Genomic DNA, 17067 nt, shown 5'->3' with positions numbered 1-17067 from the left:
AACAGCGGCCAATCACCGCGCTGCTTTCCTCCACCCCCAGCCAATAGGACGCGCGGAGGGCTCCCTGTCAGTCACAGGTGAGGGTGGATCGTGGACGTTTGTAAAAAAGGGCTGGAAAGAGAATCGAACCCGCGCTGATGGAAGAGTTATGCGGAGGAGGAACATCGTCCTTTTGGATATGCAGAAACTTTCCGTCGCTTCTCCGGGAGGAAAGCAATGAGCAGCCTGAGGTGGAAGAACAGCTTCGAGGGAAACACAATGTGGATGATCTGACGGGGTTTAGCGGACACCAGTTACTCCCTGAAGACCAACTTAAAGGGGTTTTGAAAGATGGCCGTGCGTAGCAATTCATTGATGCCGTTCTCCATCCAAGCCATTTTGAATAAAAAAGAGGACACTCGTGGACATTTACCCGATTTGGATATGTGTTTCGCCAAGACGTCCTGTTGGAAAATATTCGGGGAAATGAACAGCGGTTCTGCGGACTTTCCCTCGGCGTGCAGACCGAGTAGCGAGCCGGGCGACAACAAGAGTTACGACTCCGACTCGGGTCTGAGCGACGATAACGACGGTAAGGCGGTGGTGTGTAAGACCGAGACGGACCCCGCCTTGGACCACCTGGAGGACCACCTGGAGAACCACCTGGAGGACCACCTGGAGGAGAGCCTGCAGGAGGAGACGGACCAGGAGTCCACCGCCGTGGAGAACGCCAAGGGACTCAGTGACTGTGAGCCCGGTGTCTCGGGTGAGGAAACTAACAAAAAAACATTGCGTGAGTGTGTGAGTGTGTGCACATTTTAATTTATTCATCTCGTTGTAGGCCTACACGTTTAATGGTAACAAATTGCCCATGGTCAGCGTGGTGTATAATTAATGGCCGGTTTGATGCGGGCTGCGTTTCAGATTATTAAGGCATGGATCCTTAGGGCCAGACCTTTGAAATGTGGAATTCATGTTGAGTGGTGTGTTGTCATTAGACCTACATGTTGATATTTAATATTGAGTAATGGCGAAATGTCCATGAGACATATCTACCGCTATGTGTATTGCTGTCCTTTTCATTACATTTAAGAATGACCCAGAAAATGTAGTATTTACTAAATTGGAAAAATAAAAATAAAAATCTATAAAAATGCATATTTTCCATCCAGATTCCAACAACCTTGACGAGGCGGGAAGCGATGAAAGCGCCGACCAGCCCAAGCAGAGGAAGAAGCGCTCGCGAGCCGCCTTCTCCCACGCGCAGGTCTTCGAGCTCGAGCGCCGCTTCAACCACCAGCGCTACCTCTCGGGGCCCGAGAGGGCCGACCTGGCCGCCTCCCTCAAGCTCACCGAGACCCAGGTCAAGATCTGGTTCCAGAACCGCCGCTACAAGACGAAGCGTCGTCAGATGGCCGCCGATTTAATGGCGTCGGCCCCTACGGCGAAGAAAGTGGCGGTGAAGGTGTTAGTCCGGGACGACCAGAGACAATACAGCCCGGGAGACCTGCTGCGGCCCCCGCTGCTCGCCCTGCAGCCGTCCTATTATTACCCCTACGGCGCGTACTGCCTTCCCGCCTGGACGCTCTCCGCGTGCGCTGGGAACCCGTGAGCCCCCCACAGGGGCCCCTCCTGCATATTTATTTTCTCCCTGGAAACCAAAGGAAAAAACATTGAAAAACTCCTTGAGGGAAACGAGTGTCTGAATGGACTTATCAGCTCAGAGTCACCAACCGAACTGCCTCACCGTGTTTTGTTGTTGTTGTTGTTGTTGTTGTTGTTGTTGTTGTTGTGTACGACTGAAGATATCACATTTGATGGTTGTTGCAGAATGTTCTGTCCTCTATTGTACGCGCGTGTTCCTACCTCTGCAATGATTGGAAATAGACTGTTTCTATTGGCCCTTCAAATGGCTAATTGTGTTACGTTTTTATCTTTGTTGTGTTTGTAATAACTAAAATATTTCAGCACTTTTGAGCATATAGTGTGGGCATGTACAGTAGGCCTATCAAACATTAAAAGAAAGAAAGACGAAATGTTTGTTGTATCGTGTCTGCGACCGGAGAAGCTTTCATTATTAAGAGATATATCTGCTGTCGAGTGGCCTATATGTTTTATTTTGTTATTTAGAGGAAAACTAATATTTCATAGGCATACCATTATTTGTTTTAATTGGAATGGCATTATGTATGTTTTATTGACAATTTCAAAAAAATTGGCCCCATCTATTTAGGCCTATATGAATATATAAAATATATGAGCCAGCCTAATTACGGTTTTAAATATTGGCTGCTTTCGATTTAGCAATTCTAAAAGTTTTATTTTTTTTCGCTTTATGGATGACGACTGGTCGTATAGTGTTAGTTTGTGGCGCTATATCAACAAGGTAGACATCCGAATATGCTATAACACAATACATTGAGTTTGGTCCGTGTCCACGTGTAGGCCTACACAATAAGAGGGAACATTGCTGTGTTTGTTAGGATATCGTATACATTTATTTTGCGTGGGATATATTAAGTATGAGCATAAAAGTGTGAATACGCTAAGAAATCGTGGCCACATTATCATACGATTAATGCAAACCATTATATTGAAATAACCTGTGTGGGTAAAACAAATTCTGGCAGAATTTAGGCTACCTTAAATACAATTTGAAATCAGCAGCAGATCTGATGCACTGTGGCCCTAGCAGTGAAGTTGTCATCATGGCCAGTATGAGCTATTCTTCAAACACTCCTGTCAAACACGATGATTCATTGCTGTGTGATCCGGGGACAGGGTGAAGTGACGGGCACGTCTACACAGGGAGAGGACGATCTGAGGGTCAACGAGACAACATGTCACGATGCATCTGCCTTTGGTTCGCTTGACGATGTGTGTATATTGAACACCAAACCATTTAATTTATATTAATTAGTAAAACTCTTTGTATTCAAAGTGGTGTAGGTGTTCGGCTAACCCATAAGTGGGAAGAACAACTAGTCACGCTTGAGCCTTGTGCAAAATGAGTCAACCCACCGTGGATTCAGGAACAAGAGACGGCGCGCAGGTCAAAACAAACGGTTGAGTCAACAACCAAGTTCAAGACTAAACACTTATAACCGATCAGCGTCGAGATACGACGGATGTGACTTTGGATGTGTCGCTCTCAGGCACAGATGGTTCAACACTACTACTACTAGGCCTACTACTACTAGGCTACTACTACTACTACTACTACTACTACTACTACTGCTAATAGGCCTGCTACTACTAGGCTACTACTACTACTACTACTACTACTACTACTACTACTATTACTACTACTAGGCCTACTATACCCCCATCTGGGGACCCTTCGACAAAAAATGCCCCCGGCCCTTTAAACATTGTTAGACCGGACACAATTTTTAATCATAATATTTATTTTTTGCACCATACAAACCCCGTCCCTGGAAAGCAACCAGTGAACACATGTGCAAGACGCACCGATAAAATCGTTTTGAATTTCTGGATTGACTGGCTCTTCGTTTTTGCTGATCAGTGGGCCATCTTCGTAGAATGGACCAGACGTTTGGCCATGGATGACGAACGGAACCTTTTGCGCTAAATCCCCTCATGCAGGTACGACCTTACCCGAGAATCCTCCTTCGATTATGGGACACTGATGTCCTTGATTCTCAGCCCTGGAGCTCCGAGAGAACCTATAGGGGAATTGAACGCTAGACCGTCCATGAGCAGGCGACGTGGCGTCCCGTTCTTACCTGCATGAGATATCTGATATAGAGGGGGAGACATGTAGCGGTTGTTTTCCTTCCGACCTGTGATCTTTGAAATGCAAACACCCGTTGACATGCATTGTACCTTGTTCAACTATACATTGGTTTTATTTGAATATCATTTTTGGAGAAAATAAATGCATGGATGGTGTAAAAGATTCAGAAATACTCATTCCAAATAAGCCAGCATATAGGCCTATATATATATATATATATATATATATGTATATATATATATATCATATATCATAATCATTAGGCCTATATATATGTAATCAAATATATAGGAGGCCTACTGTAAATACGGATGTTGTATATGCAATAGTAACTATAGGCAACAATATGTTATTCGCTTTCCCTATTATTCAGTTTTCACCATCTTTGTGTGTACACACACACACACACACACACACACACACACACACACACACACACACACACACACACACACACGCACGCACGCACACACACACACACACACACACACACACACACACACACACACACACACACACACACACACACACACACACACACACACACACACACACACACACACAGACACGCGCACAATAATAAACTAATCATGGATGTCAAGGACAGATCAATTGAATACAAGTGACAATTTTAATGAGACATAATCATGAAAATTTGCTATTTTCTCTGCAAAGACATGTTCCAGTTGTTGTTCTAGATCACGTTACAGTATTAATGATACAAAATTGCCATTTAATACCACATGTTATTTTCCTTTATAGGCTTTTTTTTACTACTATAGATCATGGACTCAATAATCAGTTTGAGTTGACGTACAGCAATGAAAACAAATCTCCAGCCTCCACAGATTGCTGACGCACATGCACGAAAGACTAGTTGAAGTTGTTACTTTGCTGCAGTCCAAGCCTTATGCACGGTGTAAAAACCAGACAGATGGCTCCAGAAATAACAACTTTAGAGGATCCATGATGCGTTCTGGTTCAGGGAACAACAGCTCCTGCCGAGCTTACCAAATCCACACTCGAGTGGACTCGATATTTCACTGTATCCTCCTTGTACACGTTGGACGCTTCGCTAAATGAAGAAAGTAGCCCATCATGATCGTGAATAGGCCAGTTAGAATTTCTATTAGAATACATTTTAGCCTACCACGCCAACTTTTTCGTATAAATAAGGTAACGAATATAGATTAAAAAAATGTTTTAAAGCATGATTCTTCCTAAACCAACACCACATAGCCATGGCACAATATAACATATGCAATAAATACATATACATATATATTACAACAATATTTATGAAACCAAAATATTATATAACATTTTTAAAAACAATCAACACGCCTGGACAGCCAACAAGCAGGGATCGACTCCCAGTGTCAGAGTAAAGAGTTATTCTATGAATTTTCATTTAAAGGAACGAAGGCTGTAAGTTATGTATGTCGAAACGAAAATAAAATCCATATGGTCTGATGCTTCGCTCGAGATTTCGTTTCAAACGATAGCTCAGCCTTTGCTCTGATTTAGCTTTTTAATTTATATTGAATAACGTGATATTGTAGGTAGCACATTTAACCTTTACATTTAATGCAATTGTATTTGTTATTCCCGAATTTCCAACATGCTATCTTCTTAAGTATCTTTTTAAGTAAAGGCCTACACATATATTTTTTCCTGGTTCGTTGAAGATGTTGAATATAAATAATATAATATAAAAACAACAGCACATTTGACATATAGGGGATGCTGCTAATCAAAGAGTCGAATAGCCTATAAGATAACACCAATTTGAGGTTGTCTTGTCACAATGCCTACGTGGTACAAACAAGGTTTACAGCATGTTAGTCACGCAATTTATTTTCGAACTAGTTGGGAAGCTGTCCATCACACCCTCATGTGCATTCTGGAAAATCGAAACCGGGCATTCATCCTCACCTTAAAGCGGCCCAGGTGCGGATTCTTCTCCCCCCTCATAGGGTATTTGTGTCCATTTCAATATACCGAGTTTGAAAGACAAAAACGACGATGAATGCTTATTCTGTTCCAATTTTAGTTTGTCTGAAGTTCTTCTGTCACGTTTTTTCGTTTTTAAAATGATAGTGTAGCTTATATAAAGAAAATACTTGGATGCCAACGGGATAAAATGTTTACTCTGTCCTATATTCCTGGTTTATATGTGATTTTTAATTTACAATAATAATTCTCAAGTTTTGTAGCCTGATTAATGCAGAACGTGCAGCGGGATGCTAGCCTCCCAGAATTATATCACAATGGAAAGTGTTTTCATGTGCCATGAAAAGCACTTCATATAAAATGTAAGCCTACCCTTTTATTAATAATATAAGGCCCGATAATTATATTATTATTATTATTGTAGGCCCAATACCGTAACACCAAAAAACATGTGGCCTATATATATATATATATATGTGTGTGTATATAGTCCTATATGTGTTGATTCAAATGTTAGCCATAAGATGGAACAAACCTTTCGATTTTTGTTATTCTTTTAGTATGTATATTCATAACTCTTTTCGGAATAGTTTTTATCATGCGCAAGGCTATAGTTCAATCTTCTAAAACCTAAATTATTATCAATGGCCATTTAACTAAGTTCTCCCCTCCGTTTGTAGGCCCATGTTGCACCTCAATGCATAATAACACATAAAAACACAAAGATCTACATCCAGAAATATGATTTACCGGATGTATGTATTTATGCCTCTGAATGAATAAGTGAATCAACCAGATAACAAATTAATTAATTTCAGCACAATTAACCTTTAAGATGTGTTGAATTTGGCTGTAGGTCAAAGGTTATAATTAGGTAAAACTGACCAACCCTGAGTGACACACACACCCGAGTGTGTGCGTGTGTGTGTGTGTGTGTGTGTGTGTGTGTGTGTGTGTGTGTGTGTGTGTGTGTGTGTGTGTGTGTGTGCGCTCGCGCGCGCGTGCGTGCGTCTGCGTGTTCACGGTCATGTATGAATGTGTGATTAGGCTATATTTTATGTATTATATATGCCTATATTGTTATAACGATACAATAAATATCTTAAACACGTGTTTTGTAAAAAAAAAAAAAAAAAAGGATTAAATGTGTTAGTGGATGAAGAAACATATAATAATATATAAATATATATATAATAAAGCCATGCAGCTCTGCGTCCCTCCTTCAGTCAACTTTGACCCCGCTGCCATGGCGACCAGACCGCGTCACACCGCGGACGCATCCACACAGGACTTATTTGCCGACTGCGGATTTATTCTTGAAAAGAGCAAACGGGCGAATGAAAATGCAAACAAAAAATTAACGAGCAAATCAAAATGTCTGTTTTTTCGAGTAACACTTGGGAACAGCACACATATAAATATAAAGAGTAATATAGGAACGCTCTCCGACGGCCGATAGTGGTTGGAGCCAGCACAGTCAAAATGGCGGCCAGTCTGCTCCAAAGCGAATCTTTAATACACTTGGTCAACTAGATAAAATCAACCACCAGCGACTTCTTGGTTTTAATTAATTTGTTTTATTTGTCCACACCAATAGTCTACTATTGCAAGTTATTGTTTTCGACATGTCGGACTCTGAAGAAGAAAGTCAAGACCGACAACTGAAGTTTGTGGTGATCGGAGACGGTGCATCGGGAAAGGTAAGGCACCGTGTGTCACCACATTAAGCCCCCTGCTGCGAGTGTTGCTAATGAATAGTGTTACACTGTTGTTGTACACATCGCGTACACACTGCATTCATAGCGTGTTGTTGTGATGTCTCGGTCGCCATGGCTACCCTGCTAGCGCTATCCTCCTCCGCGGAGTCAACAGGAGCACATTATGGTGGCGATAGCGACATGGATGTGTCCTTGGTAAGGAATTGACACGGACGTGTTTACATGCGTGATCATGATGGGCTATGTTGATCTTCGTGCATGAGTGGATCGCATGTTGTCGGTCCGTCCATACACTAAGGCCTGTATGTTTAGAAAGCAAGTGTTCAGAATGGGAATGCAGCATCTGTAGTATATCACATGTGGGAATATCACGGCACACACCTTGCCTATATTTTGGTGATCAGATGGACAGTTTTATTTATTTATTTATTTTTTAATCATAGCGGGGATATTTTTTTACATTTGCCCCGTTGATGGTGAAGGGTATTAAATCTACCTTGTGGCTGGGAAAACAATACGTATACATTTTTAGATACGCTTATTAGACTAACCCAGGCAAGAGTCATTGAGGGTATAATGGTGATTATGTGTTGGTATTACCAAAGTGTTAATACAGTATTATTATGGCATTATATCACACATTTAAACATACTCTAAAATGTAGACTCGAATGACTAAAATTGTATTTTATTTTGAGTAGGGAACAGTAGATTTATTAATCATTCATAATTATTTGTGCATTTCTTTTTAGTACACTGCTGTGCTGTTTGAACTTGATCCACCAACCAGATAACAAATATTAGCCACATGGTCACCAACTGGCATGTTTACATATTGACAACCCTATAATTGATAACAAGGGCACCATAACATTACAAGATGTAGAATCAGACTTTTTTATAAAAGTCAATTTTAAATAACAAAATTAAAGAATTGTTATTTAATAGGCCTTCCTAAAAACAAACAAACTGCAAAATAATAAATTTTGGTTGGTTGTTGGCCTAAGCTGTGTATTAAAAGTTTGAGCAAATTCTCTTAACAACACATAGTACATATTATGAGAAGTGATGAAAAAAGCAAAGAAAGAGGAAACACAGCCAGAGTTAGCTCTGCGCGGCTCGTGTAGCTTGTGTCTATTATGTACTGGGGAACCTCTGGGGAAACTCCTGAAGCTGGACCCCATCGGAAAACAACATATGGCGTCTTCTATAGTTAGAGTAGGAATCACAAGTGGGAAAAGAGTTAGGCTATGTGACATCACAAGTGGGAAAAGAGTTAGGCTATGTGACAAGACCTCTCCTCGTAAAGTGGGATATTGGAAAAAGGAGATTATCCTCCAAATATTCTCTCTACACATTAGCTCTGTTCCTCTCTTCATGATGCGTGTTCATACCGCGATGCATGCAGAGAGAGCTTTAGGGGGTCACCCCTCTGCCGAAGTGGACACCAATATAACGGGTGTAGCAGCTCCCTGGTTGGTCCTCTGGTCTCAGGGTCAGAGGCCTCTCACCACGGCATCAGGCACTCGTCTTTATACAAGTTCACGTTTGAGATGTTCTGCAACACATTGGACATCTTTTGACAACTTACTATGATTGTGTTTATTTGGTCAAGAGTGCCGTCTCATACAACAGCCAAGCATTGCAGAATGGACAGATGCTAGGTTAACTTAAGCCCCGCACGGCCCTGGCCTCACACATTTATTAATGAAAATGAGTGTAACGAGCAACAAAACAATGATGGGAAGAAGGATGCCATTACCTTTTATTATCGGAAGTATCTGGATACACTATTAAAAAAAAATGGTGCCAAAGTGTTTTTTTTTTCTGCTCCCTTCTCCAAGCTCATCTCCCCTTCCTCAGGGAGAACGCAGGCATCAGTGAAAAATGAATGTTCTCATTCTGGAAAGTTGAGATTTTCTTTAGGGTAGGGGGGGCGCTGGGTGTATAGAACACACACCACTCAGTTCCCAGTTGATCTGCTACATTAATAACCCTCCTCAACGCGAGGCTGCCAGGTGTCAGCTCGTCACTGTCTCAATGACTTACCTGCTTGTCTGTTCTGGCCAGAGAACCGGGAGCCCTGACCCCATTCTGAGCTACCACCAGTGACTGACATCTTGACTGCTATTCCCCCCCTATTAATGTCAATTTGCTCAGCAAATTGCAATCGGATCAGTTTTTCTTGGACTCGGTCTCTGCTGGTATTTTTGCTCATGGGTAGTTGCCCATTCAGAAATCTAGACGGATGTGTGAAGGCTTGTCCACCTTGGCGGGGTGTTTTTTTATTCGGTGGTCCACAGTATGGCAGTAAGAGCTTATGGCTCTGGAGGCGTCGGGCCTAAGCCTGCACAAAGATCTATTTTTCAAACATGGGCTTAAGGTCAGTGACTGTTTTGTTTCTGAAAACAGTCTGTTTTGTAACAAAACAGAAACAAAACACTGTTTTGTTTCTGAAAAAAGTCTCTGTTCCCTCACAACAAGAGAAAACGATGGCGGCTGGTTCTTTGAACTACGGTGTTCCCGTACCCTTCCTCCTTGCACTTCAGGGGACCTCATCTCATTGCTGTCTCAGTTGGGGCACAGTGGTGATGCCCTAACCTGTCGCTTATGGCAAAGAATCAAAATAGAAACGTTTGAACCCAATGTGAGAACGCTCCACCCCAGGGCGGATACAGTATGCTTTTTCCCCTGGCGTCGCACCCCCCCACCTCCTCCCCCCACACTCCCACTCCCATTTCCCGGCACTGGTATCATTTGTGACCCTATGCTGTCCTCCGCTGGAGTGTCGGGATTACGCCAGCTTTTACATTCACTGCTGAGTTCCAATTGTACGGCTGGGGAGAGGCGAGGAGAGCCAAGCTACTGGAATGCCAAGACAAATGGCCGGCGAGGCCAGCAGCAGCATGTGGAATGAATTTCTGCTGTCCGTGCTGGTTACCCCTGTGTTGTCGCTGATTGTTAGGGCTACTTAAATGGACGATTTCAGCCCTCCCCCTCCCCCTTGTTGCGTCACTCCCCTCCAGGGCCGAGCGTGCGATGCGCACCCTGCACACGGTTCAGTCTATAACCTTACGCTGTTGTCATACTTCAAAGAGCATCAGGTGGAGGCCTTTAGTACTGCACTTCTAAGGCTGGATTCCCAGACACAGCAATACGTCTGGGGCGTTGTCCTTTTGTCTCCATCATTTGTTAACTTCTTTTGTTAAAGTCTGCATACAATTGTGCGACGTTGTCAAAATGGCACAAGAAATGCGTTTCTTATCCTGACACTTGATTCAAAAAGCGTCTGGCTAAATTCAACCGTCTACAGTAGATTGTATTATTGTGCTTCCATGTTTGTTGTTTTACCTTGTACACTATGTAACTAACAGGCATACAAACACTGAATGTTTATTGCATTAAATCCGACCCTTCCGGTTATAGCTGGATCCCTCTCATGTCCTGCGAGGCGGATCATTGGCCGACAAGCCCGGAGTGGTCCCTCTGTGGACTCTGAAACGTTCTGCTGCTCGATCTCCTTCTGGATAAAAGTGAGCGCCAAGTCGCACGTTGAAAGCAGTGAAACTGTCCGTCTGGTGAGGCCCGGCCTAGTCGCCGCCGTTCTCTGCGGTTGTTTATGGAAGCGTGCTGCTCTAAAGATAGAAGGAGAAGACACCCAGTCATCCTCATCTGTCAACATGAATTATACCTGCTCTGTCAGTCGGTACAGTGGATTCCCATGGCTCCCAGCGAGGGGCCCTAAAAAAACCCTCCTCCCTCCTCCTGCTCCCAAAACATAACAGCGACATGGCAGTGATGGAGTCGTCGTAATCCGTCGCAATTACTGCGTCTGCAGTCTGGAGACATGACGAATCCGGGCGCATGTTATTCTCATTGGGCGGTGCAGTGTGTTTTCCTTCCACGGGGTTCTTTAGACAGAAGGACATCGGGCCACGCTCGGCCCATCTGCTTCTTTTGAGATCGTAATACAGCGGCAGTTTCAGAGCCCAATATGGAATCGGCCAATGATAGTTTTTAATGGAGAATGGTTTGATGAAGTTTATAATGAAGCTCAAGCAATTTCTCAGAATATATGTTTTTATTTGTTGTTAATGCATTTATCTGAAAAATAAGTCATCCTACCTATTACTGAAATTATTCCAGCAGAATAAAATGATTAGGAATTGCATTTTGGAATTGATACAAATTTGTGTGTGTGTCTCTGTCTCTGTCTCTCTGTCTGTGTCTGTGTTTGTGTCTCTGTCTCTCTCTGTCTGTGTCTCTCTGTCTCTGTCTCGGTCTCTCTGTGTCTCTGTCTCTCTCTGTGTCTCTGTCTCTCTGTCTGTGTCTCTGTCTGTCTCTCTCTCAGACATCCCTGGCCACCAGGTTTGCTCAGGAGGCGTTTGGGAAGCAGTACAAACAGACCATTGGCCTGGACTTTTTTCTCAAGAGAATAACTCTTCCAGGTGAGACGGTGCATCCAAATGCTTCAGAATAATGATTATGCTAACTGGAGGATTGCATTTCTAATATATTAGAACATATATGCTTTGTTTGATTTTATGGTTTGTTTTAAAGTCAGCCATCTGATAATCTAGCCATGTTTTGCTATTTCATGCATTTTGCTGAACTGAGAGATGTGGTTCCTCAGGTACAATCAAGACCTTTGAATATGTAGTAGAAATGGTTGTCACCTGTGTACAGGTCTGTCAGATCTCAGAGGCTCACACTAAAACCGTCTTTACTCCAGAGCAAATAATACCCTGCAAATAATACTGGTCTTTCCCCCATCCAATGGACATCTTATGTCCAAACGACAGCATGTCACGCTCCTACAGTCTTGTGGTCATGAGCCCGGGGATTTTCAGTGTTTTTATATTCATATCATGGATCCACTGACCTTTGGACCACATAAAACGTACACGGCAGGTATTTATTTATGTTCAGCCCACGGACATAAAGTCAAGCTCTGTATCCCCCCCCTCCCTTTTTAGATCTGTAAAATAAATGTTTATTGACTAATGCTATATTTAGTACAAACCACTCGCCTTTGGACTTCCTATACTGTAAGAAAATTAGGGATTTTCATGTAGCTTAAAAAAATGGTCCCTTCTACAACGGTGCCAAAAAGTGTAAGCTACAGAAATTCGCAAAGTGCCTTCATTCTTCTATTACTAATAAAACACCATTAAGCAAAAGGGCAAATTAAGTGCTAAAAAAGTAAAGGTTATGCTGATTCGCGAGTTGGCCGAGGTATTCTGTTTTGACTTTGTTTCAGTTTCAGCCTTCGGGCCTTATGAGATCTGCAAAAATGTTGCGGTGGTGCAGCCCAAAGACAACGGCTGACTGTACAGACCTTTACTTTTAATGAAGGGGGAAAAATGCTAAAGGAATATTGTTTAATAGCAGAGCTTGTGCATTTTTGGGGGTTTCTAAGATGTGTTTGCTTATCTTTGGCACGTGAAGGTGTAATGTCTGTTATTGTTGTTATTATTATTCTTTTACAATCAGCCCACCTCTGAATGGTTGTTGCTCCAGCGGGGCGGGTGGGTGAGTGGGGGAAGGAGGGGAGGGAGGGGTTGTTAAATGGTCCATTTTGTAGGGAATGGGCTGTTGATGAGCTGATGAAGAAGAGGGACTCTGCTAGCCGGGTGGTCCGGGCTCATCCAGCGGGACCCCGGCTCCCTCTCATATGAGAGAGGTTGTGTGGGTCTCTGTGGGGCCATACGAGCCTCACCGCGACGGCCTGCTGTAGCCTATAGCCAGCCTACCCCCCCCCCCCCCCCCCCCCCCCCTCCGCTGCCTCGCACCATGAAGGCCTGGCTTGTCAAACTTAATGTACAAGGGGAGAGGCAAGGCATACCAACACCAGCCTTGTGTGTGTGTGTGTGTGTGTGTGTGTGTGTGTGTGTGTGTGTGTGTGTGTGTGTGTGTGTGTGTGTGTGTGTGTGTGTGTGTGTGTGTGTGTGTGTGTGTGTGTGTGTGTGTGTGTGTTCAGAACAATAGCCCGTCCAGATGTGTCTGCCAGAGGTCACGGTTCGGGTTGTTGACTTCCTGGGAGCGTGTTTGATCCGCCCCTTTCCTTTAGTCCATGATGATAACCTCTGATACGTCCCTCTTATGGTGAGAGGAGGGGTGTGTGTGTGTGTGTGTGTGTGTGTGTGTTGACCCTGTGACCCACTGTGGCACCGGCTCTAAGTTTATAATTTCAGGAGTGAGAGCGAGAGAGGGAGAGGCGGGCCGCGGTGTGGCTTCACCCTGACACTGTGTAGTCTGGAGGTAGCCACTGTGAAGTGCCTCTGGGCCCCACCCCTCTGGGCCCCGCCCCTCTGGGCCCCGCCCCTCTGGGCCCCGGAGAGGTCTCACTCCAGGGCCCACGCAGACCATCCGTGTCCATAGTCCACACTGCTGCCCCGGGCCCCCCAGCCTCCAGCCGGGGCCCCCACCGCACTGGGCCCCCACCGCACCGGGCCCCCCAGCCTCCAGCCGGGGCCCCCACCGCACCGGGCCCCCACCGCACCGGGCCCCCACCGCACCGGGCCCCCCAGCCTCCAGCCGGGGCCCCCACTGCACCGGGCCCCCACCGCACCGGGCGGCAGAGGCCTGCACTGGCCGCTCCGCACTCTCTCTCCCCTGCTCTCTCTCTCTCTCCCTCCAACCTCCTTCTCTCTCCCTCCTCTTTCTCTCTCCATCCTCACTGACTCTCCACCTCCTCTTCCTCCCTCCTTTTCTCTCTCTCTCTCTCTCTCTCTCTCTCTCTCTCTCTCTCTCTCTCCGTCCTTCTCTCTCCATCTCTTCGCCCCTCTCTCTCTCCTTCTCTCGTCACCCTCATTCTTTCCTCTTTTCTTTTCGTCGTTTCCACCCTTTCTTTTTTCCAGAGGAAGGAGATATTTATTAGGGCATTTTGTGCCTTTCTCTCTGTCTTTCTGTCTTTCTTCCCCCTCTCTCTTGCACTCTCACTTAAACTCTAACTTTAAACCCGGTCTTTCCACAGAATCGGGACAGGCGACCTCTTTTCCCGATATTTTCTGTTTTAATTATTGCTATTTTCCTTAACAGCACATAATTCTCCTCACTTTCCTCAGCTTGGCAGGAAAACGGTTCTTACGGCTCTTCCCAGGCTAATAAGCGTGTTTTTTCTTCTTTTTTTTCTTTTCTTCTTTGTGGTCCTATTGCAAACGTTTAAATTAGAGGGTGAGCATACCTATCCACCCCCCCGCCCGCCTCACCCTCCCGCCTCACCCCCCTCACCCCCTCTCTCAAGTCTCCCCGGCGGGATATTCTTGGACTCGAGGCACGGGTGTACTGCCAGACGGGAGCGGTCGGCATGAAAGATTAATCTGTGATTTATTGTTTCCAATACGCGTGGTCCTCACGGAGGTCCTCAGTGAGGTCCTCAGTGAGGTCCTCAGTGAGGTCCTCATGGAGGTCCCTTCGCCCAGATCACAGGCTCACTTTCTCCGGACGCTTGAGTTCCTCCTGCAGAAGTAATGAGCCGCGTGTCTGAAAGCCGCAGCCGACATTGTGACGAATGGCACCACAATCAAGCATTAGTTGATTAGGAAACGCCGGGCTTGTAACGCACACACATACACAACGTTAGGAAAAGGACCACTAAAGGGGAAGAAAGGCGATGTGTAATTCTGTAAGGTCTACTTAATTCACTTTGATGACTGCGTTGACTCTGAGTTTATTTTTTCTCTCTCTCTGCAGGCAACGTGAACGTCACCCTGCAGGTGTGGGACATCGGAGGCCAGTCGCTGGGAGGGAAGATGCTGGATAAATACGTATACGGTGCTCACGTACGGACACACACCACACACACACACGACTATACACACACCACACCACACACACACACACACACGACTATACACACACCGCACACACACACGTACATGACTATACACACACACCACACACACACACACGTACATGACTATACACACACCACACCATCCACGTACATGAATATACACACACACACACACACACACACACACACACACACACACACACACACACACACACACACACACACACACACACGACTATACACACACCGCACACACACACACACGACTATACACACACCGCACACACACACACACGACTATACACACACCGCACACACACACGTACATGACTATACACACACACACACACGTACATGACTATACACACACCACACCATCCACGTACATGAATACACACACACACACACACACACACACACACACACACACACACACACACACACACACACACACACACACACACACACACACACACGTTTGCCTCCGGAGTAAGACACTATTTGTCATTACACCATCTGCTGCCTGCATCACTAATCCGATCATCGCCTATTGTTGAATTGGCTTTGGTAAATATAATGAACTCTGTTATTACATACAGTCTGATGGAGACCCTAACGCATGAGGGCCACGGGGGGGGGGCCACGGCGGGGGGCCACAGGGCCTCCGTCACAGCCACCGGCGCGGGGGCAGGCGTGGCTTTGTGAGGATCTTTGTGTCGATCTGTTTGGCGTGTTACCGAGAGCCGTGAGCTCTGAAAACACAACACGGTGGCTTTAATACAGGATTCAGATAAAGGACGTGTGTGTGTGTTAGACATCCCCATTGAAGGATAAACAATGATGGATCGGGTCTGTTATTGTGTGTGTGTGTGTGTGTGTGTGTGTGTGTGTGTGTGTGTGTGTGTGTGTGTGTGTGTGTGTGTGTGTGTGTGTGTGTGTGTGTGTGTGTGTGTGTGTGTGTGTGTGTGTGTGTGTGTGTGTGTGTTTCAAAGAGGACTCACGGTAGGAAGGCTCTGATGCTGAAGAGGTTACCTCCAGGTATGACATAAGTATGGAGCAGAAAACACTGTCTAATAGCAGACTACCACCTTGTATCTACAACAAACACACAGACCAAAACAGCACTGCAGTTTAATGTTTGCTTTGTTTGGTTAGGCACAGTTGGAAATTCAAACTAGCTGCACAATGGCCTTTCCAGACTGTAGTAGTGGAAGAGGGATTTCAGCTGTGTGTGTGTGTGTGTGTGTGTGTGTGTGTGTGTGTGTGTGTGTGTGTGTGTGTGTGTGTGTGTGTGTGTGTGTGTGTGTGTGTGTGTGTGTGTGTGCGCTCCCCAGAAGAGGGGCAGCGCCACCTACTGATTGCTTGTGTGTTCTGCTTCTGGTCCACGTGTGTCATCATAGAACCCTTAGGGACTCTCCTCTGTGTGTGAATGGATGGTTTTGTTTGTAACGCCTCTCTGTGCCCCCAGGGTGTCCTGCTGGTGTATGACATCACCAACTACCAGAGCTTTGAGAACCTGGAGGACTGGTTCAGCATGTTGAAGAAGAGCAACGAGGAGGCCCCAGTCCAGCCCCTCGTCTGCCTGGTCGGCAACAAGAGTAGGCACACGCACGCACACGCACGCGCACACACACACACACACACACACACACACACACACACACACACACACACACACACACACACACACACACACACACACACACACACACACACACACACACACACACACACACACACACACACACACACACACACACACAGCTCACTCAGTTGCAGAATATATATTTTTTCTATTTATTCAATGGTTTTCTTGGTTATATTGCACATATGTAGGGAATGTATTTGACTAGAGCCCTGAGG

The 17067-nt window shown here is 45.2% G+C and overlaps 2 protein-coding genes across 2 annotated transcripts in view; both read left to right on the top strand.

The window, feature by feature from the left end:
* Nucleotides 1-330: 330 nt before the first annotated feature.
* Nucleotides 331-1591, top strand: nkx3-2 (NK3 homeobox 2; the record flags this gene model as incomplete). The annotated part of the gene is made up of 2 exons (XM_084469009.1): nt 331-745; nt 1152-1591. 2 exons carry the CDS (start codon nt 331-333, stop codon nt 1589-1591), a joined length of 855 nt encoding a protein of 284 aa, XP_084325135.1.
* Nucleotides 1592-7045: 5454 nt separating this feature from the next.
* rab28 (RAB28, member RAS oncogene family) overlaps nt 7046-17067 on the top strand; it is a 21055-nt gene continuing 11033 nt past the window's right edge. The window contains 4 exon segments of the mRNA XM_084469010.1: nt 7046-7389; nt 11758-11854; nt 15102-15190; nt 16673-16802. Of these exon segments, the coding sequence (XP_084325136.1) occupies nt 7315-7389; nt 11758-11854; nt 15102-15190; nt 16673-16802 (391 nt within the window). The 5' untranslated portion in view covers nt 7046-7314.

Source organism: Micromesistius poutassou, assembly GCF_964030765.1.
Source record: "Micromesistius poutassou genome assembly, chromosome: 6".
In the NCBI taxonomy this organism is placed as follows: Eukaryota; Metazoa; Chordata; class Actinopteri; order Gadiformes; family Gadidae; genus Micromesistius; species Micromesistius poutassou.
The sequence above is the reverse complement of the archived record's forward strand: the minus strand, read 5'-3'. Positions and strand labels throughout refer to the sequence as shown.